This window comes from Sminthopsis crassicaudata, chromosome 3 (genome assembly GCF_048593235.1).
Source record: "Sminthopsis crassicaudata isolate SCR6 chromosome 3, ASM4859323v1, whole genome shotgun sequence".
Classification (NCBI taxonomy): Eukaryota; Metazoa; Chordata; class Mammalia; order Dasyuromorphia; family Dasyuridae; genus Sminthopsis; species Sminthopsis crassicaudata.
In genome coordinates, this window is record NC_133619.1 from 337908341 (window position 1) to 337936306 (window position 27966).

Below are 27966 nucleotides of genomic sequence, written 5' to 3' on the forward strand. Positions count from 1 at the left end.
CAAGGCACTTATCTTCTCTTGGACTCAGTTTATTAATCTGGAAAATGGGGATCATAATAGCTGCTTCCACACAAAATTAAGTGAGGAAAATGTGTAAAGTTTTTTTGAGGCTTACAAACAACAAAATCTCCCAATTATATCGTTACTTTGAGACTTGCAAAGAAAGGATAATTGGGGGCTTTTATTGTTTGTTCTATCAGAAGAAGCATTCTGGGCAGCCAGAGGGCATAGTAGAAAGAGTGCCAGACCTCAAATCAGGAAGATCTATATTCAAATCTAATCTCAGACATTAGCTGTGTGACCTGGGCAAGTGACATCACTGAACTTCCTCATCTGTAAAATGAGCTGAAGAAGGAGATAGCATACCACTCCAGTATGGAGTCACAAAGAGTTGGATGTGGCTAAACCATCTGAACAACAACAACATTATTTCTACTAATGGGATTAGAGGAGGAAAAACATCCCAGCCATGGGAGAAAACTTGCACAAAAGCAGAGATCAGATTTCAGGAACAGGTAAATAAGCCATAGTGTTTTGTTCAGTATGTGAAGATGAATATAATGACATGAACCTGGAAGATTGGCTGATCTTTTGTTGAAGGGATTTAAATGTCAAGCTAGAAATCTGGTTTTTTTTTTTTTTTTTTTTTTTTTTTATCCTCAGGGATTAAGTAATGAGAAGTTGACACTAAGCTAAGGAGAAAGAGATTCCCTCTTAAATGAAGGAGAATTGACTTAGAAATACCTCTTTTTCTTTCTTCTTAAAGATTATAACTGATGACAACACGAACAGTTCTAAAAGGAACAATCCCTCTGTTATAGATGACTGAGAGATGACTTTATTCATTGAGTATATAGGAGGTAGAATACTTAACTTGAATTCAAATCTTCCCTCAGAAACTTTCTGTGTGTGATCCTGGTCAGGCCACTTGGCCTTTCTCAGCTTCAGTTTTCTTATCTGTAAAAAGGAGGGGGTTGGACTTAAAAGCTTTCTTTCCACGCTAAAGCTACAGCCCTCTTCATCATACCCTCTTACTCCAAAGCCAAAATTTATATAATTTAAATAATGTGAAACTTATCTATTTCAATTAGGTTTGTACCTGGTGTGAGAGCCTAGACTGAACCTCATCTCAGTGGTCAGATTGTTATGCCACAGTCTCCTTGAGCTGTTCTATCTCAGTTTCCCTGCACTAGTTTCCCTTATTGTCCTGACTGAGTTTCCCTGAATTGTTTTATCTCAGTTTCCTTACTGTTCTGCCTCAGTCCCTTAAGTTGTAAACCCCCCCTGGTTCATTAAGACTGAGGACCATTTGCTCTAAGGTTAAAAATTGTCAATGGGAGATGAGGAGCAGATCAGACTTTCTGGCTCCTAGCTCCTTCTGCTCTCAAAAATTTATGACACTGCCCTCTAAAATATTCCAAAAGATAAGACTATCTCAGATACTTCACTGACATCTTTACTTCTGTTTATTCAAACTTCCAGACTCTGGCCTCCCCCCCATCCTGACAGAACCAAGCCCTTCTAACTTTTCCCGCTCTTCTTCTTTCCTGTGTCTGAAAAGCTATAAAAGTGTTTATCATTCCCCCATTCATCACTGGGTACTTTGAGACGAGAGTCCTGTCCAGTCAATTAAACTCTCCAATTAATAAAATATTAAAAACTCTCTAATCTCTATCTTGCCTCAGTTTCTCTGGCATTACAAAATCTTAGTTCATTCTCAAGTTAGTCATCATAACCTGTTGGAGTTGAGTTTGTTAATCTATAGTTCAGGCTTAATGGAACTGTTTCCAATATTTCATTAAGCCAATATTTCAATATTGAAATTTCACCCTTTGGGTTGATTCATAGCTAGGTAGAAGAAGAGGTTAGGATTTGGGAGTGGATAAGAATATGATGTGGTAGTACAGACCCACTGACAATTTTGCTGAAAGGTTTAAGATATGTTGGAGCTTGATATTAAGATTTGGAACAATATCTGATTGGTGGTTAGGGTTGACTGGAGATATCCCAGTGGTTGGGCCAGATAGAGAAGTCCTCTATATGAGGTGTATTCTTGGAAACAGAGATATTGACCTATAATCCTAACATATCCAGTGAGATTGTTCTTTAATGGCCTAATTCTGGTTGAAATGAGAGCTAGCCACTAGGATATTTCATATATATCTATATCTATATATATAGATATAGATATATGTATATATATATGCACATATATATTTATATAGATACACACATATAAATACATGTATACATACATGTACACATGCATATGCATATGTGTATGTATGTACACTTTAAATTTCATTTTAATTTTAAATTTAATTGTAAAATGAAAAATTACATCATTTGCATCAATTTCACTCAAATAATTAAAGTTTTCACATGTACTTGATTGAACATTAATTTGAGCATTCACTTTCGGTAGAACAATTTACCAACATTACTTAATATGAATATTTCATCAACAAACATGTGTCATTTTATCACTAAGAGTATGATGTGATAAATCAACAAAATTACTTTTTACTGTTTTTTTCCTCAATAGAATTTTGTTTTTCCAAATACATATGAAGATAGTCTTCAACGCTCATTTTGATAAGATTTTGTGTTCCAAATTTTTTTAATTAATTTTATAATTATAACATTTTTGACAGTACATATGCATAAGTAATTTTTTACATTATCCCTTGTACTCCCTTCTGTTCCAAATTTTCCCCTCCTTCCCTCCACCCCCTCACCTAGATGGCAGGCATTCCCATACATATTAAATATGCTATAGCATATCCTAGATACAATATATATGTGCAGAACCGAATTTTGTTGTTGTTGTTGTTGTTGTTGTTGTTGCAAAGGAAGAATTTTATTTGGAAGGTAAAAATAACTTGGGAAAAAAAAATTTTAAATGCAAACAGTTTACACTCATTTCCCAGTGTTCCTTCTCTGGGTGTCCATCATTGATCAATTGGAATTGGATTAGATCTTCTCTATGTTGGAGATATCTACTTCCATCAGAATACATCCTCATACAGTATTACTGTTGAAGTGTATAATGATCTCCTAGTTCTGCTCATTTCACTCAGTATCAGTTGATGTAAGTCTCTCCAAGCCTCTCTGTATTCCTCCTGTTGGTCATTTCTTACAGAACAATAATATTCCATAACATTCATATACCATAATTTACCCAACCATTCTCCAATTGATGGACATCCATTCATTTTCCAGTTTCTAGCCACTACAAAAAGAGCTGCCACAAACATTTTGACACATACAGGTCCCTTTTCCTTCTTTAGTATTTCCTTGGGATATAAGCCCAGTAGTAGCACTGCTGGATCAAAGGGTATGCAGAGTTTGATAACTTTTAGGGCATAATTCCAGATTGTTCTACAGAATGGTTGGATTCTTTCACAACTCCACCAACAATGCATCAGTGTCCCAGTTTTCCCACAGCCCCTACAACATTCATCATTATTTGTTCCTGTCATCTTAGCCAATTTGACAGGTGTGTAGTGGTATCTCAGAGTAGTCTTAATTTGCATCTCTCTGATCAATAGTGATTTGGAACACTCTTTCATATGAGTGGAAATAGTTTTAATTTCATCATCTGAAAATTGTCTGTTCATATCCTTTGACCATTTATCAATTGGAGAATGGCTTGATTTCTTATAAATTAAAGTCAGTTCTCTGTATATTTTGGAAATGAGGCCTTTATCAGAACCTTTACCTGTAAAAATGTTTTCCCAATTTGTTACTTCCCTTCTACTCTTGTTTGCATTAGTTTTGTTTGTACAAAAGCTTTTTAATTTGATGTAATCAAAATTTTCTATTTTGTGATCAATAATGATTTCTAGTTCCCCTTTGGTCACAAATTCCTTCCTCCTCCACAAGTCTGAGAGGTAGATTATCCTCTGTTCCTCTAATTTATTTATGATCTCGTTCTTTATGTCTAAATCATGGATCCATTTTGATCTTATCTTAATATGTGGTGTTAAGTGTGGGTTCATGCCTAATTTCTGCCATACTAATTTCCAGTTTTCCCAGCAGTTTTTGTCAAATAATGAATTCTTATCCCAAAAGTTGGGATCTTTGGGTTTGTCAAACACTAGATTGCTATTTTTATTCACTATCTTGTCCTGTGAACCAAACCTATTCCATTGATCAACTAGTCTATTTCTTAGCAATACCAAATGGTTTTGGTGACTGCTGCTTTATAATATAGTTCTAAATCAGGTACAGCTAGGCCACCTTCATTAGATTTTTTTTTTCATTAATTCCCTTGAAATTCTTGACCTTTTGTTCTTCCATATGAATTTTGTTGTTATTTTTTCTAGGTCATTAAAATAGTTTCTTGGGAGTCTGATTGATATAGCACTAAATAAATAGATTAGTTTAGGGAGTATTGTCATCTTGATTATATTAGCTTGGCCTATCCAAGAGTACTTAATGTCTTTCCAATTATTTAAATCTGACTTTATTTTTGTGACAAGTGTTTTGTAATTTTGCTCATATAATTCCTGACTTTCCTTTGGTAGATATATTCCCAAATATTTTATACTATCGACAATTATTTTGAATGGAATTTCTCTTTGTATCTCTTGCTATTGGATTGTGTTGGTAGTGTTCCAAAATTTTTGTCCCTCCCTTATGTTCCTCATTTCCAAGACAGAAAATAATCTGATATAGGTTAAATGTGCAATATTTTTAAATGTTTGTATAAGTTTTAAAATATTTTATAGTTAAATAGACAATTTGCAGAAGAAATTAAAGCCATTTATAGAAAAAGTGCTCTAAACCACTACTACTTAGAGAAATGCAAATTAAGACAATTATGAGATACCACTTCACACTTTTCAAATTGGCTAAAAAGACCAGAAAAGATAATGATAAATGTTGGAGGGGATGTGGGAAAACTGGGACACTAACACATTGTTGCCGAAGTTGTGAAATGATCCAACCATTCTGCAAATCAATTTGGAAGTGTGTTTGAAGGGCTATAGAACTTTGCATACTCTTTAATCCAGCAGTGTCACTAGTAGGTCTAAATTCCAAAGATATCATTAGGACCAATATTTGCAAAAATGTTGTCGCAGCTCTTTTTGAATTGGCAACTGGGGAATGGTTGAATAAGTTATGATCTGTGAATGTAATGGAAATCTATTGTTCTGTAAGAAATGATGAACTGGCTGATTTCAGAAAAGCCTGAAAAGACTTTACATGAGTTGATGCTGAATGAAATGAGGAGAACCAGGAAAACATTGTATACAGTAACAGCAAAATTATGTGATGATCAACTGTGATGGACTTGGCTCTTCATAGCAGTATGGTGATTTGTGAAGATTTCAATAGACTTGGAATGGAAAATGCCAACCTCATCTAGAGAGAGAACTATGGAGACTAAATGTGGATCAAAGCATGGTATTTTCACTTTTTTTTGCTTATTTGTTTGCTTTTTGTTTCTTGTGTTTTTTTCCCTTTTAGTCTGATTTTTTATTCACTATGACAGATATGGGAATATGTTTAAAAGTATTATACATGTATAACCTATATCAGATTGCTTGTCTTAGGGAGAGGGAGGAGGCAAGGGAAGAAGGGTGAAAAAATTGGCAGTACAAAATCTTACAAAAATAAATGTTAACAACTATCTTTACATGTATTTGGACAAATAAAATCTATTGATTAAAAATAATATAAAGATCAGTTCTAGATGTAGGATGAAAAGAAAAATAATGTTGTATGTCTAAAGACAAGGAAAGAGAGAGAGAGTATCAAATACAATAAGATATGGGTTGCAGAGGGTTTAAGAAAAATGAAAACTAAATATGCATTTGTTTTTATGATTTAGGGATCATTGGTGAATATTGTGACAGCAACTTCAGCAAACTGGAATGTGTCAAATCGTGTGTCATAGGGACCATAGATAGAGAGAAATGATGGCATAAGTTACAGACAACTTTTTTCTTCCTTTTCAAATAAAATTTTATTGACAAAAAATAATATTTTATTCTTTCCTAATTACATGTAAAAAGTTTTTCACAATTTTTTTAAATTTTGAATTCCAAGTCTCTCTTCCTCCCTTCCCTTTTCCCTGAAGCAATAAATTTTTTGATACATGTTATACATGTATATTACTATATACATTGTTCTTCTGTTTTGGCTTACTTCACTTTGTATCAGTTCATGTAAGTCTTTCCAGATTTTTCTGAAATTATCCTGTTTGTTATTTCTTGTAGCATAACAACATGCCATTACAATCTTTCATCCAATCTTTCAATACCACATTCATCCATTCCCTAACTGATGGATATCCATTCCATTTTCAATTCTTTGTCATCTTAAAAAGAGCTGATGTAAGTATTTTTGTAATACAGGTCTTTTTCTTTAATAAAAGCTCTTTGGGATATAGACCTAGTACATTGCCATCTATTAGTACATTGCCAACTATTCTAATTCTGCTTGCTAATCAGAGCTGGCTGGGCATATGGTTCCATACTCAGGGCTAAGTATAGTTTTGTCCTGGGAAGGTCTAAACTTAGCAGGCAAAAGGATCTCCTAGTGGTCTTGGTCTTTTATGGTATTGATTTAGTGGTTTGTTCCCTATGGCATTGTTTCCTAGGGTTATAATTCTGGTTGAAGTGTGAGCTGCATGTGGAGGTCTTGGTGTATTCTCAGTCTGATTGTCACATCTAGATGGAGATTTGACTTGGTGGAGTTGTGGACTTATGCCTTATTGGTAAGGGTCAAATATATTTGTGTCCTAAGACCATAAAGATAATAGTTACTTCTTTATGATCATAGATTGATAAAATGGTGGCCTGGAATTCCATTTCCAGAGGAATTGTTTCTTAATGACATTTTTTAAGAGAGTGGGAAAAGAAAAAATAAAAAAATGTATATGGTAATTTTAATACATATTTAAAAGGAATAGTAAATTGTACATAATAGATTTGCAAATCCATATTCTATCATATTTTTGTTATACTATGTTAGGAAAATATTTGTTTCATTCCATAAATTAATTTTTTTTTAAAGAGACTTCAACACTGGGGTCTCATTAAGCCTGGTTCTTAGGTCTGAGCAGAGATTTTGTCCAGTGGTTGAGCCAAGTAGAGTAATATTTTAAAAGTTTTTGTCCATTTGAGATAGTTCTTAGTAATTCTTGACTGCTGGGATTTTGGGCTCATTGTTTCGTCTCAGTGATATTTTCCCAAATAATCTGGTGCTAGTTGCTGTGTGATCTGGGTCTAAGAGCATATTAAGTCCTCAGCTTTGGGACTAACACTTGTTAAATCTTATGAAACCTCATAAGTAGACTTTAAATTGAGGTAAATTCTGGGATTAAGATGTTGTTTGGCGATATAGTCCTCTTGTGGATTTACCTTCAGATATTTGGGATCTGATGAAAGTTCAGCTGTGTGATTAGCAGTAAGTAGCATCAAGGCCTTGTGATGAGAGGCAGGTAATAATCTGACCCAGTGCTCTGGATATTATGACTTAGTTGTATAGTGGACAAGTTCCATCAAAATTATAGCAAAAAGGTCTAGACCCACTATTTAGATGAGGAAATCTGATATACTGAGAAGTAAAGTTATTTTCCTAACTACCACTGGCTAACAAATGGCATATTTGTTGTTGAATCACTTTTCAGACATGTCACACTTTTCATGACCCATTTAGGGTTTTCTTGGCAAAGATATCATAGTAATTTGCCATTTTCTTCTCTACCTCATTTTACAGAAGAGGAAACTGACCCAAATAGGATTGTTGCTTGTCCAGGATCACATAGCTCCAAGATGGTACTATATTCAATAAGCCACCTACTTGCCCAAATTGTGAATGGCCAAGACTTAAAACTATAAAACTTGAGTTTTGAGCATGTGGATGGTTTGCCCAAAGGTATGGCTATTTAGTGACAAACACAAGATTAAAATTCTGGTCTTCTGGTTTTTATAAGATTGGCCTTTGGCTTACCATCATGATTTTGATTTTCAAGAGAACCACAAGAAGTGTTGCCTTCTCCCTCCTTGGAGATTTCTAAGAAGAGTCTGAACAGCTATTTATATGGATTTCTTTCATGAATAAACTGGATTAGATGGCTATTTTCTGTGATTTTAACTGGTAAGGTTTCAGTGAAGAAAAATTAAAAGCAATGTTCTCAATTTGGAGAAATAATTCTGTTTTTCTCTCATTTGCTTATCAAATAATATTTTTGAGAAAATAGTATTTACAAATAACTGGAAAAATTATAAAAGCTCACCCTTGCCAGAAATAATGTTCCATGGTGAGGGGCTTTTCTTTAAGACCTTGGTGTGAGGTCAAGTCTTGCATCTGATGCTTAAGTGCTGTATGATGTAGGCAAATCAATTAGCCTCCTCTTGGTAGATAACTCCAACTATAAATGGAAGAGAAGATGTCATCAGTAGAGGAGATTCCCTCCTTCAGCAAACTTTCAGCAAAATTACAACTTCAGTCCCTATCACCATAGCCTTTTATAGCTTCCCTTTCCTCACTGTCAGGTTGACGCTTACCTTCATTAGAACCTACTCTAAAAAGCCATGACATTTATTTCCGTGCAGTTATAAACTACCCTATTTCTTACCCCCTACCACCTGGTTACTCTTTTTTCATTCCTTTTTCCTCACCTACTTCAAAGTTTCAACATAACTCTACTTAGTTCTTTCATTGTACCCTTTGGAATACCTATTTCATTGACAATAAACTTGTTTTCATCTTAAATCTTTGTCTCTCTTCTGTATTCTATCTCCCAGCTTACTGAAAACTGGCTTTCCCATTATGACATAACCTTTCTGGCCACACTTTCAAGTACTGGCTACCCCTTCACTCATTCTCCTTAGCTCTCTAGTCAAGGCAGGGGAGCTCCCCAATGCTATTTCCAGGTTCTACCCCTAGTTATATCACTTAGTAATCTTGTCTTCCTTTTGAAGTTCATGTTACATTTACATCATAGTAGTCAATCTCTTTAGGCCCCCAGATCATGCGCTCATGGAAAATGAATAGATTGAGAAACTGTGTTGTTAGAGTATTTCAGGAGGAGAGTCAGTGTATGCACTGAAGATCTTTAGTATGAAAGGAGTCAAGAAGGAAAGAAAAATTGTGATCAAATTGGAGAATAAAGAGAAATGACTTGAAATCATTCTACCTTAGCCATGACTCTATCTTCAATTTTGCCAACATCCACAAATATTCCATCTCTATGTTCAAGTACTCCCCAATCTTTTATCCAATCATAATCCTTTTACCTCTTTTCACCTTTCCCTTTGTCTTTTCTTACAAAATCCTACTGTTCATCAACTTGACCTTTGATCCTTCAATTCTCTTCTAGGCCATCTCTCTTTTATACTTTCTCCTCTTCTCCACATTATAACCTCTTGGTGAATCAATTCAAATCTAGATTGTCCTTCTCTTTTGAAATCCTAGTCACCTTATTAAATCACTGATTACACCCAGTCAAGTCTCAGCCTGGATCACTCTTACTACTTATCACCTCAATACTATATATGAAAAAAAATTCACTGAAGAAAAGAATTCCTTAAAAAGAATAATATGACAAATGGAAAAATAAGTATGAAAGCTCACTGAAGAAAATAATTACTTAAAAATTAAAATCGGGCAAGTGGAAACTAATGCCTCTATGAGACTTTAAGAAAGAATAAAACAAAATTTAAAAAAAGAAAAAGAAAAAGAAGAAAATGTAAACTATCTCACCGAAAAAACAACTCTCGTGGAAAACAGATATAGGAGAGATAATTGAAGAATTATTGGACTACTTGAAAGTCATGATCAAAGAGAGTCTAGACATCATATTTCAAGAAATTATCAAGAAATCTTGGATCTAAAGGGTATAATAGAAATTGAAAGAATCCACTGATGTCCTGAAGGAAATCCCCAAATGAAAACTATTGGGAATATTAGATTCAAATTATAGACCTCCCAAGTCAAAAACAAATTATTTTAAGCAGTGAGAAATAAATAAATCAAACAACAGTCAAAATTACAAAAACTTCTAAGAAAGTAGAAATATGATATCCAAAAAAGCTAGTATTATAATAAAAAAATTACTTAGTAAAACTGAGTATAATGCTTCAGAGGAAAAAAAATGAATAGAGAAATTTCAAACATTTGTTATGAAAAGATCAGAAATGAATAGAAACTATGATATTCAACCACAAGACTCAAGAGAAACATAGAAAGTAAACATGAAAGATCACTCATAAAGAACTCAATGAAGTCAAACTATTTTAATTCATATATGGAAAAATAATACTTGTAACTCCCAAGAACTTTATCATTACTAGGTCAATTTACATAGATAGACGTTATGGATGTAAGAGTTAGTTTAGAATGATCTTCAAAAAAATGAAAGAGTGAGAAAGAGAAGAATGCAAGGAAAAGATCTTACAAGAGAGAGGAAAATCAGCGAGAGAGGTGAAAGGTAATCCTTGAACCTCACTCCCATCAGAATTAGTTCAAAAAAGAAAGGATATATATACAGTTAGTTGTATATAAAAGTGCAACATGCTCAACAGAGAAATAAGAGGAAAAAAAGATAAGAGGAAGGAGGGGGGGATGATAAAAGGGAGGGTGGATTAGAGGAGGCAGTGGTCTGAAGCAAAATAGTTTTGATAGTTAAGATAAGAGTAGGGGGGAGAGGAAAGGAGGGAGGAGGGAGAAAGGCAGGAAAGAGGGAGAGTGGGAGGGAAAAAAGGAAGGGAAGGAGATAGGAAAGGGATGAAGGGAGGGAGGGAGGGAGGGAAAGAGAGAGAGAACAGAAGAAAATAGGATGGAGGGAAATACACAGTTAATAAACAACTATGAAAATGGATGTGATGTGCTCACCCATAAAACACAAACAGAAGAATGAATTAGAAACCAGAATCCAACAATATGTTGTTTATAAGATATACATTTGAAAGAGAAAGACATATACAGTTAAAATAAAAGCCTGGAACAATATCAAATATGTTTCAGCTGAAGTAAAAATGACAGGTTTGGCAAATGACAAATGTTGGTGAAAATGGGGGGAAAAAAGGTTATACTGATGAGCTGCTAGTGAAATAGTGAACAAGTCTAAACATTCTGGAGGATAATTTGGAACTGTGCCCAAAGGGCTATAAACCTGTTCATCTCTTTTGACCCAGCAATACCACTAGGAGTTCTATATCCTAAAGAGATCAAAGAAGAAGGAAAAAGGCCTATCTGTGCAAAAGTACATATAGCTGTTCTTTTTGTGGTGGCAAAAAACTGGAAATTAAGAACATGCCTATCAATTAGAAAATGGCTGAACAAGTTGTGTTATATTATTGTGATGAAGTACTATTGTACTATAAGAAATGATGAGATGGGATGGTTTCAGAAAAAAATATGGCAAGATCCATATGAACTGATGCAAAATGAAGTGAGAACTGAAACAGCAATGTTGTAATGATCAACACGATGATCTAAGACAATTCTAAAGAAATTATGATGGAAAAATGCTGTTCACATCCAGAGGTAGAATTGATGAACTCAATGTAAAATGAAGTATATAATTTTTCATTTTTCTTTATTTTTTGGAAATATAGCTAATATGGAAATAATATATTTCACACGATTGATTTCACTTATATAAAATTTCTATCATATTGCTAGTTTTCTCAGTGGGTATGGGAAAGGATGGGAGGGGGAGAGAGAATTTGATACTCAAAATTTATAAGGAAAAGGATATTAAAAATAAATGATAATTTAGAATTTAAAAAAAATTACTAATGACCTCTTAGATGCTACATCCCATGGTCTTTTCTGAGTCCTTATTCTCCTAGACCTTTCTACAGCCTTTAACATGATCCTTCTCTTCAACTTGTACATACTCTTGAGTTATTCAGAATACCACTCTTGTTGGTTCCCATGAATTAAAAGAGCTAACTCTTAGAGGCTCTTTAACAAGAATCAAAACGTTAAGCTAAAAAGGAGGAAGTTCTTACACTTTGTGATTTGGAGTGATTTTAGTTGGGAGAGGGCTTCTTTTTAGCCCCCCCTGAAAAACAAGTTGTCCAAGACTAGCGCTAACATTCTTTGATTTTATAAAATGATCTCACAGTCTTAGGCTTGAACTGCAAAGCTGTTCCTATCCATGACAAAGAGTTCTTTTGTATATTTCTGGATTTTTCATTTGTTACCAAAAACACTTTGAGAATGTGAGACAATCTTTCAGGAAACAATGGGGCAAATCATTATAAAATGAGGACTAAAATACTAACTAGTTTATACAATCACCCACATTTCCAATATATGTTTTTCGTCTCTTCTTTCACATAGTAAATCATCCTAATAAGCAGAGAACTCCCATCCTACAGTGCTTCTCATCAGTAGGGGGAAGAAAGATACTAGAAGAGTAGGAAGCACAGGGCATTGCAAAAGTTCCCAGATCAGGACATTGGAAAAGTTTAATTTCAAATGGTTTCAGTGATTCAAGGTTTCCCTAGTTGATGAAGCAGACCTGATTGAAAACAAATATCCAATAGAAAGGAAACAACTATAAGAGAAACTCAGTAATGAAAAAAGAGAAGTGACTCTGAAAGACTTGAAACTTTTGATCAATTAATCATGTCTCCAAAAGACTGATGATCAAGCAGATTCTTAAAGGAGGAAATGGCCTATAAGTTCAAAGTAAGACATGTATTTTTCAGATGCAATCAATGTTTAAAATTTTTTTCCTCCTTGACTTATATTAGTTATTATAAGGGAAAACACTTATTTGAGGGAGGAGTAGAAGAATTATGGAGGAAGGAAAATAGGGAGTTGTGATAGTAAAAAAGAAAGAAAAGAAAGAAGGAAAGAGGGAAGGGAAGAAGAAAGGAAGGAAAGAACGAAGGAAGGAATAGGGGAAGGAGAGAGAAAGAATGTGAATGAGACATTAGAAAATGCAGAAGAGAACTGAAAGAAATTATGCTGTGGACACAGACAAGCAAGGCAGCATTGGTACTATAATAACAAATTTAATATGTGCTTTTTAAAAACCAAGTAGTAAGAAAGAGCTTCATATACAATGTGTTTTTAATATGCTTTGTATATGGAAATGTTCATGTTTGCTGATTTCGTAATAAAGATAGATAAACAAGTCTTTTCAGAAAAGGCTGGTGCCCTTACTCAAAGAAGACATAATATTCTCTCTCAGACATCTATAGCAGAATTAAATGTTATCTCTCTCTACAAAAGCAGTTTTGTCCCTTTCTTGTTTAATGAACTACTTTGGCAGTCTGGACAAGCCTATGAACTTCTTCTTGGAATAATGTTTTTTAAATGTACAAAACAAAAAACATAGGATTGCAAAGGAAGCCAATCAAATCAAAATTAGTTATCAAAAAAATTAATGCATACATCCCAGGCTTAAGGCCCTGAATGCATAAATTTTCTTATGAATGCATAAAATCATTAACATTCTCTTTTTTGTTATTGTTAAAATCATTAATGGAAGAAATACTTTGCTCATGATCTTTGGTCTAAAAAGCTCAAAAAATTTACAGGGATTACTGATATTGGGATGAACTTGTATTAGGGCCCTAATAAAAAAAACCATTTATTTTTCCCTTTATGGTTCTTTAGGAAATTTAGTCATTGGTCTCTATACTTCTTCTATTTAAGGGGGCAGTGTGAGCTAACGATTTCTTAGCAAAGTTCAAATCAAGCTTTTAAGGCATGAAAATGGGGAGGAAGGACAGCATAGTAAGAGAAAAGATGACAGTTATGAGAGAAAGGAAATTTTTTTTGATGAACTGATTAATTCTATGTTCAAGAGAGTTCAAGATGGATGTGTGAATTTAATGCTTTTATCAAAAAGGGAGGCTATAGATCCTTCCTTAAATCAACTTTCTCTTTAGCATTTAACACACCTCCAAAACACACCTTGAGGGAACAGTATAAAATATGCATTCTATCTAAACTTCCCATAATCTGGGTACAAATGTTGCCCTCAGGGGGAAGAGGAAGAGACTGGAACTTCAAAATTCACTCAGCCTAAGTATCATAGATTTAGAACTGGAATGGGTCTTGGGACCACCTCTTCTCATTTTACAGATGGGAAAATGACTTGCCTAAAATCATACAGGCATCAAGGAGCAAAGAAAAGATTTTATCCCAATTTTTTTGACTCCAAAGCAAGCATTCTTTCTATTCTGACTGTAGTTAAAAATTCATGAATTTTATGCTTGACAAAAAGTGGAAGGGGTGTGGAGAATGATGGAGAGATAGGTATGGGGAAAAGGGTGTTCAATTGGTTAAAAATCAATAAAAAAATTTATTTGTCAGTATGGCTTCAAGATAGAGCAATTTATAGTCAATGAACCAGTTATTTATCTCTGCACACTTCTGATTGACTGGTCTCTTAGAGATGGGTGGGGCAACTATGCCTATTAGTGGACAAAGGACAACTAGTATTTTATGATGTCAATGACAACTCAGATCCCTTACCTGGGATAGAGGTATCTAAAGGCTCAGTCAAACTAAAAGTATCTGAGGAAGCATCTCTTGCTTTCTCTGTATTCTAAGACCCTGACATCTTAGGACAATGGCTTTTTTTTTTTCTTAATTGACCGATTATTCTTTTAGCTACTCTAATCTTTGTATCAGGGATTTAGTCCCTTTGCCTTCTTTTCTTGGAAGGTTTTTGTTGCCACCAAGGACCAAAAACTGCAAAAAAAAAAAAAAAAAAAAAAAAAAAAAAAAAAAAAAACAAAAAAAGAACTATCCACTCCTGATCTTCGTAGCCTGTTTCTAGCTCTTCCTGAAGTTCTTGCTGGTAAGAGCGGTGTTGTAGTGCTTACTCTTTGTGCTGGGAAGATTTTTTTTTTTTCCAGGTATAAAAATGATAAAATTTTCTTATGGCCAGAAATGGAAATAGAAAAAGACTGAAGGTCTGTCTGTACTCAGAGAAAACTCGGCAAACCTAGATCAGGGAGCCCTTGCTGATTCCTCAGCAGAGAAACAATTGAGAAGCAAATATAAGATTGTAGAGTTGGGAAGATTTGGAGAGGATGGATTAGACACTGAAAAGACTTTTTTGGAGTCAAGAGATCAACAGATGGGTTCAAATCCTGATTCAGGTGTTATCTATATGACTTTGGGCAGATCACTTAGGCTCAAATTTAATATCCTTTTCAGCTCTAAACTGAGGTAATCAAGGTCATTGATCCTAATCATGATTGTAATATTCAAAAGTGGTTTACCAAGTAATTCTCCCCCCCCAAAAAAAAACACACTATCATATTATGTTTAAATAGAAGTAATAGCTTCAAGTATCGTTTTTCCCCTGAGGCAATTGGGGTTAAATAACTTGCCCAGGGTCAAACAGCTAGGAAGTGTTAATTGTCTGAGGACAGATTTGAACCCAGGGCCTCCTGACTTCAGGGCTGGTGCTCTATCCACTGCTCCACCTAGCTGCCCCTACCTTCAAGCATCATGAGAATATAATAAATTGGCACACAGGGATTCAGGGATGGGAAGGAGAGATTTAGTATAACAAAATAAATCCAAAGATGGCTTCTGAAATTGTTTTCTATTTTCATTCTCACTGAGTTTGTGTGAAAACATTCAAGTAAGTGCTTATTGAGAAGATTGCTAAACAGAAATCATAAGACAAAATCTGTTGGATTTCATGTCTGACCCACATGGGCAATTTTGGATTTCCCAGGGGTTGTCCCTGGGCACCATAAGCCAAGATTTGCTTTGTTGTATATAAGAAGACTCTTTGTCAAATAGATATTACCAATGTCAGGGAAGCATTTGAGGGGAGATATCAGTAAGGAATACATTCAACAAGCAGAACCCTTCACCCCCCCCCAAAAAAATAGTGTCCTCAAGAAATTTAAATTATATTGCAGGAATTATTGTCCTGGGAACTTTGAGCTTGCTTTTTTTCCAATATTTTCAAATAACTACATTTCAATATAATTGATTTCCTTTGAAATCATTTTATATATTATTTTATCCTAAAAGACATAATTCTGAGAAGGGATCACAGGACCACCAAAAAGAGCCCAGAGGAGTCACATGATCAGAACCTGAACCTTAAGGTATTTTATTGACAGATGTGTATTGGATGGACTAGAGCTTAGAGTAAAAAATGCTCCAGGTTGAATCACAACCACCACAATAGTCTTGCTATAGATGTCTACAGGAGAAGATCCATTTTTCCATGATTCCCAAGGTATATTGCTCTCTGGAAGAACTCTGGAGGAGGCTGATTTATTTATTTAGTTCTTATCTTTTAGTCTCTGTAAGGATCTTCATTAGTTTTTCCATTATTCAAAAGTTCAACATCATTTTTGTGATCTCTTCATTGATTTTGTAGTTATTGAACAAGTCTTTTTGGAGGGGGGGTTTATTTCATCAGTTTGTATACATTTTTCTCCCACACGTTTCTTTGATTTCTTCATATTAATTTTTTGTTTGTTTGTTTTTTTCTGAGGCTGGGATTAAGTGACTTGCCCAGGATCACACAGTTAGGAAGTGTTAAGTGTCTGAGATCACATTTGAACTCAGTTCCTCCTGAATTCAAGGCTGGTGCTCTATCCACTGCACCACCTAGCTGCCCCCATATTAATGTTTTTTAAAAAATTACTGCTTGTTATTGTTCAATGTTCAATGACATTCTGTTACATTGCATTTCCCTCCTCCTGCCCCCAACCATTCCCTAGCCCATTGGCACTTACTGTCTTTTCAGTTCTTTAGTATAACTAAAAGAATCTCTGTGAACATGTAGACATATGTCAAACTTTTTTTTTTACTTTTTTGAGCTATTAATCTGTTCATTAGTGGGATTTCCAGGTCAAAGAGATAGTTTTACTCATTTTTTCTTGAATAATGCCAAGTTGACCATTTAATAGTGCCATCAACAGTCACTATTTACCTTCCTAAAGCAACAGTCCCTGCAACACCGATCACTTCCATTTTTGACTTATTTTTGTCAATCTTCAGAGAATGAAGTATTGTAGTGTTCTCTCTAAAATGTAGTGTTCTCTATTGAGGTTTTCTTGGGAGTCTCTGGGAGCAGCCTTAATTTCAGTTCAGTAATCACCACAAGTACAGCCAGGTGTTAAAGTCCAAATCCTTTATTATCTCTTTCAAAGTCCTATCTCCTTCACTTGGGGCTCAGCTAGTTTTCTGGAGATCTTCCTCTCTTCTTGGTTCCGAGCTTGAGCTCCTGTCTCCTCTGCCTTCTGAATCTCTCTGAATATCCAAAGGTTTGTGCTTCAGCCTCCAGCCACAGCAAAGATGGAAGATGGAATGAGTCTGTCTCAGCTGCCAAGAGCTTCTAGTGGGCTTGTCCTTCCTGGCCTGAAAGCTTCTTGCTTATATGCCCCACACTGAGTATATACCAATCATTATATTACTAGGAAACCATTATTTGTCGTAGGATTAAATCAATGCATGCTAAACTAGATTTAACTATTATCTCCTTAATTCTACTTAGTACCTTGTTTCAAGTTCTGGCCCATAACATCTCCTTGTAGGATCAGATCAATCATACTGAACCATGCTAAATTAGATAACTATTGTCTCTATCAATTCTAATGACTTAGTACCTTTTAAGAATCCTTTGTTTCAAGTTCAGAGTTCTGGCCCATAACAAATAAACAGTAAACATTTATTAAGTGTCTGTTATGATCTATGATCTCAGAGTTGTTTTAATTTTAATTTCTCTCATTATGAGTGATTTGAAACCTGTATTTCTCATTATGACTTATAAAACACAGTTTATCATTTACAATTTATGGAACATTTTTATATCACTTATAATTTGCAAATTCTTCTTTTGGTAACTACCCTTTGGAAAATTTTTCTTCTGGATGATAGCTATGGGCTTTAAATTGACCAAAATTGTGATTTCAGAAACTCTTCAACATAGATTATTGTTGTTTGTCCTACATTCTCAAAGATCACCAATGACAGCAGGAGGATGATGTCTTGACTTGCAAGTGAATTGTATTTAAGTGAGGTGAAGTTGTGCAGAATCACCAGCCTCACTTTCTCCTTCAGAGTCATCTGAGTCCAGTGGCAAGACAGGTCAAGATGACTGTTGATGGCTCCGGATGAAGTGGGAGATTTTGGCCTTTTTAAGCTAAGTTATTTTCCAGATCTCAGTTTGTCTGAGGCAACTCCCAATCAATGATTAAAAGGTTAGATAAGAATTGAGACAAACTATGTACTTGTTTGTCTTCATAAGGAGTCAGTCTGGAAGGGGAAGATCCTCACAGTTTCTGGCAAGAATGGAAGCCATTTCTATTCACACTCACTCTGAGCAACATAGATAAGTCCAAGTAATAAATTGTTTAAATATATAGCCTATAATAGCCTAATTATACATATTATGTATGTATATATCAATCAATAAATATTCAGTATCTACTATGATCTAAGTACTATGCTAAGATCTGAGAATCCAAAAAAATAGACCCTCAAGGAATCTACAAAGTTCCTTGTCTCCATCTCTGTCTTTGTATATTTCTCATTGTCTCTATCTTTTTCCCTCTCTCCTCACTTTGATTCTATTTCTATCTCTCTCCCTTCCATCCCCTTTTCCTCCTTCTCCCCTACACACACACACACACACACACAAACACACATCCCCCACATCCCCACATCCCCAAAAGTCTTAGTGAATCTTTAAGCTTTATTAGCTTAAATATATAGTCTATAATAGCTCAATTATATGTATTATGTTTGTACATATGTATATATCAGTCAATCAATAAACATTTATTAAGTGTCTGTTATGATCTAGGCGCTATGCTAAAAGCTGGGAACCCAACAAATGGTCCCTCAGGGAATTCACGGTCCAATGGAGGAGACATCATGCAAACAAATACATATAAAGCAAGTTATACATGGAATAAGTAGAAAATGAAGAAAAGAAAAAGGCACTAGGATTAAGAGGTATGGGGAATGGCTGTAGGCAGAATCGAGAAAGAATATTTCAGACATGGGGAAGAGCTAAAGAAAATGGTTAGAGCCAAGAGACGGAGTGCTTTGTTCATGAAACAGCTAGAAGATCAGAAAATATGTGTCAGGAGTAAATGTATGAAGACTGAATGATAGGAGAGATCTAGGTTATGAAGGGCTTTGAATGCCAACAGAACATTTTGTATTTGTTACTGGAAGCAATAGGAAGTCACTGTAATTTATCTACTGGAGGGTGTGTGTGACATGGTCAGACTTATATTTTAGGAAATCATTTTAGTGACTGGAGGATGTTAGGGTGAGGAAATATTTGCAGCAGTTAGTTTGCTCATTCATTCCTCTTACCAAGCAAGCTTTTGCAATAGTCCAAGAGAAAAATGATGAGGGCTTGTACTAAAGTGGTTATTGTTTTTGTCCTTCATTCTCAAAGAGGCCAGTAATATTAGGGAGGTGATGCAATGATATGCAGGTGAATTGGATTGGAGTAAGGGAGGGCTATGTAAGATAACTTGCCTCACTTTCCCCTCCAGAGCCATCTGGGTCCAGTGGCCAGATTTAGATAAAAGGACTAGAGATGGCCCTGGATGCAGTGAAAGATCTTGGTGCTCAGGTCTTCAACAGGTATCAGTTTGACTTGAGGACACACCCATTCAGTTATTAAAGCTAGGTAGCAATTGAGGCAAAGAATCTTCTCTTTAGCTTAGAGAAATAGTAAATAAATAAATAAGTGAATGAATGAATTAATCTAGAAAGGGAAGATCCTCAAAGTTTCTGGCCAAAGCAGAAATGACTATTTACATTCAAGTTGAGTCAATCAGGATGATCAAACTTCTAGGATCTATTGGTGACCAATTAGAATCAGGTTGGTTTTGATTTAAGGCCTGGTCCTTAAGAAAGAAATCTAGCTGGTAAACTCCAAGATATCTTTCTGAGGGTTCAGAGGTGCAAAAGAAGGGAGAAAAGCTTTTAAAGTGATAACAGTATTAGAGAGGAAGAGGGAGAATATCCAAGAGATGTGACAGAGGTGGAACCAACTTGACAACAAATTAGACATGAAGAATGAGAGATGGTGAAGAGTTCAGGATAACTTTCAGATTGTGAATCTGAGGGATTAATTGGATAGTGTTATCTTCTAAAATAACAGGGAAGGTGAGGGTGGAAGGGCAGGGATACTTTAAGGGGAAAAGTAAAAAGTTATATTTTAGACATAATGAGTCTAAGAAGTCTAGTGGGCATGAAAGGCAGTTGGTGTTGTGAGACTGGAGATCAGGAGAGGTAGATGGGAGCTAATGAGATTACTAAGTGAGGTAGTGTGGAGGGGTCCAGGTTCTGTCCTTTAGTTAGAGAGAATGGCCTAGAGAATTATTGAGCAAAAGAAAATGAGAAAGAGTGGTCAGAGAGGTAGGAGGAGAGAACCAAGACAGAGTGGGCAGTCTGAATACCTAGAAAATGGGAGTGTATCAAGGAAAAATTGCTGATCAACAGTGACAAAGGCTATAGAAAAGTGAAAGAATGAGATTTAAGAAAAGGCTATTGAATTTGGCAACTGAGTGATCATTGGTAGTTTTGGAGGGAGCAATTATGATGGAATGATGGAATCCAAAAATAGATTGTAAGTCAAATGAGAAAAAGTGAAAGTATCTATGGTAGACTTTTTCAGGAATATATCTAATAGGGCAGAAGAGGAGATAAAAGGTGCTAAGTTAGAAGGGATGGAAACATCAAATGAGGATTTTTTTTGAGGATGGGAGGGGGGACATGGACATGTCTGTAGGCAGTAGTGAATGAGTCAAGAGATGAGGGAATGATTGGGAATAAGTGAAAGAGTAGAGATGACAGAGGGGACAGTCTATTGAAAGAGATGGGATTGAATGAGGTAACTTGAAAAAAATAGAGAGGTTAGCCTTGGTAAGAACATACCTCATTTTGTAAGAGGGGTAATGAAGGAAAATGTGGTAGAAGGCACCTGAATGACAAGAAATGAAGAAGAGAGAGGGAGTTCATAGTGAAATGGCCTTAATTTTTCATGTAAAATATGAGGTGAGGATCTCATCTAAAAAAGTAGGGAGGAGGAAGAGCTGTGACAAGTATAAGAAGAGATGAAAAAGTTTGGAAGAGCTGCTGTGGTGAGATAGTGAGTTGACAAAGGAGGTTATAGTTGGATTGCCTATCAGCAGTGAGGATCCAGTTTAGGGTTATGTAACATAAATTTGTACAGGACCCAATCAGAATTTTCTCTGTTTTCATTCTGCAGCATGGGTATAGAAACAAAGGAGGTGAAAGATGGGAGTGATTCAAGGTTAAAACTTGGCAGGCATAATTGACAAAATAAAAAGGAGGCCATAGATTCAAGAAAAGAGAACAGGTTGAGTTGAATTGATTCACCAAGGGGTCAAAATGTGAAGAAGAGGAAATAATGGCTAAAGCAAGGGAGATGACCTGGGAGAGAATTAAGAGTATATACATGTACTTATATGTATGTGTGTATGGTGTGTCCCAAAAGCCATTATGTAATCTTAAGCTTTAATAACAATTATAAATTTAATATCTGATACATAATAACTTAAACACATATTTATATATATATATATATATATATATATATATATATATATATATATATATATATATATATATATATATATATATTTGTGTGTGTGTGTGTATCACCAAGATGCATTAGTCAATTCCCTGTATATGTGTCAATTCTCTGTAAAATTTTAGATATCAGACTTTTACTAGTAATGTTATATACAAATATTATTTCTACTTTACTAATTCTTTTTTAATCAATTTTTCTTTAGAATAGATTTTGCCAATGTTAGCAGCTAGGCACAGTGAATAGAATAGCCTTGGAATCAGACATCTTCCTGAGTTCAAATCTAGCCTTAGGCACTTACTCGTTTTGTGAGGGACTCTGAGCAAGTCACTTAATCCTATTTGCTTCAGTTCTTCATTTGTAAAATGAGCCAGAGTAAAATGAGCCAATCCAGTATCTTTGCCAAGAAACCCCTTACTCCCCCCCCAAAAAATGGGGTTATGAAGAGTTGGATATGACTAAAACTATTGAACATCCATATATAATATCAATGGTTGGGAGCCAACACAAGATAGGAAAGAAGGAAGTAAAGAAAAGAGGGAAGGTTTGGAAGACAGTCACTAACTTCACTTTTTTTTTTTTTTTTTGGAAGTGGTTAATGCTAAGGTAAGAAGATCATAATATATTCATAAGCTAGCAGTTACTAAAATGAATATAAGAGGAATTGGGTTTGGAAAAGAAATAGCCCAGAACAGGGTAGGGTCAGTCTTCATGGCAGCCAGTTATTTGACTGTTACTTTTCAAAGCCCTTTGGGAGGAGGACAAGACCTTAGGGTCAGAGTTCATGCCACATATTTATTAACAATTTATTTCCCTCCCTTCCCCCCCTTCCCCCAGGAAATCCTTTAGTAGTCAAATGGGGAGAAGACACAGAATATTTCCCAAAGGTGAGAACTTTGTTTTTCAATAATTTCAAATTACCTCTCCACCTCCCCTCCTATACAGCACCTCTCTCTCTTTTTGACCATTTTTGTGGTAGTAGTCATCCATTTCATCATGATTCTATGAATCCTGAAAACTGACAAGATATAATAAATGGAAATAGCATTTATCTAAAAATCAGAAGATCTGTGTTCTGGTTCTGCCATGTGTTCTGGTCCTACCCATGTTACCCTGGGCAAAGTCACTTTAAGATCTCTGAATTTCAGTGTCCTATATTTTAATCCTGGATGTTCATCTTTTTGCTAGCTTTTGGGCAAATCAAAATCACTTAACTATATCCATACCACATTTTTTAACCTCATCTCTAAAATGGGGATAATATTCACACACACACACACACACACACACACACAGAGTGTAAAAGGGTTATTGTTAGCAAGACCTAAGTTAAAATCTGGCCTTAGATATTTAACTTCCATTTGTCTCAGTTTCCTTATTTGAAAATAAGGAGAAAAATAGCACCTAGTTCCCAGGACTATTGTAAGGATGAGACAATATTTGTACAACACTTTGCAAACCTGAAAGTGTTATATAAATGTTGGCTATTATATTTATGTTTATTATTAATAACTTATGAAGGACACTTATAAAAATACAATCCCCTTCTTCATCTGTAACATAGGATTAATGACATCTACCTTAGAAACCATGTGAGCTTCTGGATCAAAGGAGGCAATATATATTCAGACATATTAGGTTTAGAAAAGCCCATCCATTTGGTCCATTACTTCTTTTCCTCCATGTTTCTTTCCCAAATATTATATATGTAAGTAGTTTTTGGCTATCTTCACTCACATCATATCTTTTTCAGCAGCAGAACTGGTCCAATTCCCTCAAAATAGTCTGTATCACCAGAGCTCGTCAGTGTTGTTACCATGTCCTCCACACAGGATTTCACCATTCTGGGAAAAAGAATACCAGTCAAGGAATGAACTGATGTCCCTCCTTCACCAAACTTCTAACACCTCACAATCATCACATCGTCACTACCACAAGAATGTACAAGAGCCTACATCTTGGCTCAAACATTCAGGCAATGCTCCCAAGATGCCCCACCTTAATTATAGAGCAATGGCAGCGCCATTGCCCCGTCTTCATCACCTGGCTAAACCAGCCTCTCGTCACAAGCATCGTACAGGGGCTCCAGTCTTGCCTTTACCTAGGACTGATATCCCAGGCAAAAAAACTCCTGGGGCTTTGATTCCTATTGATCAGTGCCTTATACCTCCTCTCAGTGTCAAACACCAGTATGATTTTCCTTCGGATTCTGACCACCGGTTGGAAAATTCTTCAGGTTCTGACCATCTTCCCAAGATTTTCCCAGCTTGTGATCATTTGAGTATTGAGGATCTATCACTTCTCAACCCAAAGGACCCAACTTCAACTTTCTCTGACTACCAGACTAAGGTTCCATTATATAAGGGCCACAAATCCAGGGATGCTATGATTCCTGACACCCAGATCAAGGCCAGTGACTCTCTGGCAAGAACTCCTGCTCAGGGGACCAGAGTTTTGCCAAAACCCAGGCGCCGGATCAAGGCTACCAATGCACTGTTAGGACTTTTTAACTTGGACCCTGTACTCCATCCACTTGCAAAATCATTACCTTTTACTAACTGGACCAAGGCCCCACATTGCAGAACATCATCTCCAAACCACCAGGCTCAGGCCCAAGCTCTGAAGGCATCACATAGTGACTTACAGCTCAGAGAAGCAATGTCCTTTTTACAATACCTTGAGCGCCATCCTAGACCCCTAGCTGTACCTTCATCACATCTGAATCGGAAAAACAGGTCCACAACTGTATACAAGTATAACAATCGCCAACTACATCCATGCTCTCTTGCCCATGTCTCAGTTCAAACAGAACAAGAAAGCTGGGAAACTAAGCTTCTGAGAAAATACCTCCTGGACTCGCGTCCATGCAGTCCTGAAGAGAAGCCTTTAACTATACCACCAGAGCCTTCCACTTTAGTGAAAATTGACAAAGAGCCTCTTGAAGCAGTTTTCCAAGGAAAAGCTATCCAGGACATACCTCCATCTAGTCTTGACCTGAAAACCAACATGACCTCAGAGCCAACTGTCCATGTCTCCATCCAAACAGAACCAGACACTTGGGTAACAATATCCCAAAGAATAGACCTCCAGGAAAAACTTCCATCCTGTCCTGACCTGGATATTGACATGATCTCAGAGCCTATTGTCCATGTCTCCATCCAAACAGAGCTAGACACCTGGGAAACAATATCCCCAGACACAGACTTCCAGGAAACATTTTCATCCAGTCCTGATGTGGAAACTGACATCACCCCAGAGCCTACTGTTCATGTCTCCATTCAAACAGAGCTAGACACTTGGGAAACAATATCTCCAGAGACAGACCTCCAGGAAATACTTTCATCCAGTCCTGACCTGGAAACTGACAAGACCCTGGAGCCTCCTGTCCATGCCTCCATGCAAACAGAGCTAGACACTTGGGAAACAGTATCTCCAGGGACAGAAGCTGAGGAAACACTTCCATCCAGTCCTGACTCTGAAACTAACAAGAACTTAGAGCCTCCTGTCCATGCCTCCATGCAAACAGAGCTAGATACTTGGGAAACAACATCCCCAGAGATAGACCAGGAGGAAATCTTTGTAACAGGACAGGATGAGAATATAATTCCACTGGACTCAAGTCCCCAGGATATAACATTATCTGACTCTCACCAAAGGACCACACCTCCATCCAGTCCTATGCCCAGAGCTGAGCATATGCCAGAGTCCAATGCCCTGGTCCCTCTTCATCTAGAACTAGAACGATGGAAACCACCACCACAGGATCATTTGGCTATATTTTCATCCAGCCTAGAAATGGACATTAAGAATGAATCAGGATCCACTGTCAAAGAATCAGTTCCAATAAAAGAAATGTACTGGGAAATAATATTAGCAATGCTACTTGGACTATCTAATCATCAGGCAATAACATTAATAGATGAGAAACATGAAACTGCTTCTCCACTGGATTTGGATGCCCAGGAGAGAATGTTTTCTAGCCCTGATGAGGCAAAAACACCTCTACCTAGCCCTAACCTCCAGATTGAGGATATTTCAAATCCTGATGCTCAGGCTACACTTAAACAAAAATTAGAACAATGGGCAACACTATCAGAGGAAGCAAATCTCTGCAACACATTAACATTTACCACAGAATCAAACTTTGAAAAAACTCCAGACCTTAGTGATCTGGATGATCACATCTCAGATGGAATAGAGAAAGAAACAATTGAAATCATAGATATAATGCCACTGAGAATAGAGGACCAAGAAGCAAATCAAATAGTCGAGGATCATTGGGCAATAACATCTCTTTTCCCAGACAATGGTGACCAAGAAAATGCTGTACCTGCACCTGACCATCAGCCCACACCAATCCTCAGTCTGGACCAAGAGCAAGAGGCTGAAGATATAGCACATGACCTTGCCCAAGATTTAATAGTTCAATCAGACCAAAAGTCTGGAGAAATAACACCACTGGGAACAGACTTAGTGGCCACAATTCTAACAGGCCAGGATAATGAGGCAACAATGCCTCTAGTGGACTTAAAACCTAAAGAACCAACTCAATTTGACCTTGAATCTCAAATCATACCTCCATCCAGTCCTGACCAGCAGACTGAAGATATATCAGATCTAAATTCCAAGGTGTCCCTTCAGCCAGAATCTGACCCATGTGACACAATGTCATCAGGAACAGAGCTTCAAAACATCATTCTAGAAGACCAAGATCAAAGGATAATACCACCATTGAATTTAGACAATGAGGAAATTACTCTACTTAGCTCTGACCAATGTACAACACATCCACATAGTCCTGACAGACAGTCAGAAGATCTCAATACTCAGGCTACATCTCCAAGAAATATAGAATACTCAGCAAAAGTGTTTGAGGATCAAGAGTATGAGACACCTCCACCTAGTCCTAGTCCCTCAATCACTATTTCATCCATCTCAGAAAACGAGACTGAATCTGGATCAGAGTCTACCCATGTGCCAAACACAACACCAGAAAATGTGGATGATGAGGAAAAAATGTCTCCAAGCCCTGACAAAACCATATCATCATCAAGTTCCAGCCACCAGACTGAGGCTCCAACAGGTCGTGACCACCAGCCTGAGACTGAGCTGAGCTCCGACCACCAAGACGAGGTTGAATATGGGTTCCCACATCAGTTCCATTCTGTGCAAAAGAGACAGACCAAATTGCGTTTAAATTACATCAAACCATACACCATCGAGGGGGGAGCTGTCTCTGATAAAACTGCTCATGCCATCATCAATTCCATCCCTCAGGAGAGAATAAAAAATGACATCTGTAAGCATATTCCCCTCCCTCTAAGTCTTGATGAATACAACTCATGTGAATACATAGTCTGTTTAATTTGTGCCTCCTGGATCCCAGATGGCTGCCCACATGAAGGAATGAAATATCCATGTGAAGCCCAATTGCTTGCTATACCAATACCTATACCCATGTGTGAGGAGGAGATTGATATAAAATTTGTCTTCAAATGCCCTGAGGCAACAGTCTCTTCCCTTTTCAGCACCTCAAGCACCCATAGCTATTTGAAAAAGTCTTCACAAAGTACAGAATCATCTATCTCAGACACTATGCAACCTGTTCCATCAAGGCCAAAGTGGTTTCACTTCATCCTAGGCAAGTCTCTCCCACAGTGGAAGAAAGACATTCCTAGAAGCCCAGAGCCCCTCCTAGACAGGATCCTTGAGGAGGGAAGCATTAGCAAAGAAGGGGAAAAGACAAAGACACATCGGACATCTTTCAGATCTCTCCTGGAGAGATTTCAGTGGAGGCAAAAGGAAACTAAATAACTATATTTTGAAAGGAATTGATTCCCCCGGTGTATTTTTGGCTTTTGTGTCTTATTTTTTATAGTGATTTTAGGTATTAACAAAAGGAAATGATAAAATTCTCTTCTTTGCAGTTTAAGAGTAAATTCTCTATGTTTTTTTCCTTTCGTATTTCATAGTCTGTAGAGCCCTCTGTGATAAATATGGGGAGAATATGGACAATAGTCACAGAGAAAGGGCATGCAGGGATGTGGGTTGCAACTTGCATCTTTGGTGGAACTATTCAAATCAATGAAATCATGTGTATCTGAGTACTGCGCTAGATAGACTGTGCTCAGAATTAATGGATTCCAATAGGCCAGAAAACTTCATTCTTTACCTTTCTTACACTCATAACAATCTAGTAAATGTTTTCATAGATTAAAATGTGACTACATATATAATCTATAAACCTTTTTATCCTCAACTCACTTTCTGACTTAGTCTATGTAATATATATATATATATATATATATATATATATATATATATATATATATATATATTACAAAACCACAGGATTTTAGAGTTGGGAGCAGAGATCAGTCCATTTTCACAAAATTCTCCAATACAATATACCCCAAAAT

At 36.3% G+C, this 27966-nt stretch overlaps 1 protein-coding gene and 1 long non-coding RNA gene across 9 annotated transcripts in view; one reads left to right on the forward strand and one right to left on the reverse strand.

Moving 5' to 3' along the window:
- Positions 1 to 356: 356 nt before the first annotated feature.
- LOC141561656 (uncharacterized) lies at positions 357 to 27374 on the forward strand. Of its 8 annotated transcripts, none has more exons than XM_074301560.1 (3): positions 368 to 515; positions 22385 to 22434; positions 23301 to 27374. In XM_074301560.1, exons 1-3 carry the CDS (start codon positions 439 to 441, stop codon positions 27359 to 27361), a joined length of 4188 nt encoding a protein of 1395 aa, XP_074157661.1. In that variant the 5' UTR covers positions 368 to 438; the 3' UTR covers positions 27362 to 27374. The 8 variants fall into 8 exon arrangements, with proteins under 8 accessions (XP_074157664.1, XP_074157665.1, XP_074157661.1 ...); XM_074301561.1 differs by having other exon boundaries at positions 383 to 515; positions 23304 to 27374; XM_074301563.1 differs by lacking the exon at positions 22385 to 22434 and having other exon boundaries at positions 357 to 515; positions 23304 to 27374.
- Positions 819 to 27966, reverse strand: part of LOC141561658 (uncharacterized) — a 60227-nt gene continuing 33079 nt past the window's right edge. The window contains exons 2-4 of the long non-coding RNA XR_012488105.1: positions 23285 to 23391; positions 8252 to 8386; positions 819 to 957 (exon numbers count right to left, since the gene is read on the reverse strand). This is a non-coding gene — a long non-coding RNA (uncharacterized LOC141561658). The remainder of the gene's footprint in view (positions 958 to 8251; positions 8387 to 23284; positions 23392 to 27966) is intronic.

Coding starts and splice junctions, on each gene's coding strand:
- LOC141561656 (XM_074301560.1), top strand. CDS start 439: ATGGGATTAGAGGAGGAAAAACATCCCAGCCATGGGAGAAAACTTGCA. Junction 516..22,384: donor AGATCAGATTTCAGGAACAG/GTAAATAAGCCA, acceptor CCCTTCCCCCAG/GAAATCCTTTAGTAGTCAAA. Junction 22,435..23,300: donor ACACAGAATATTTCCCAAAG/GTGAGAACTTTG, acceptor TATCTTTTTCAG/CAGCAGAACTGGTCCAATTC.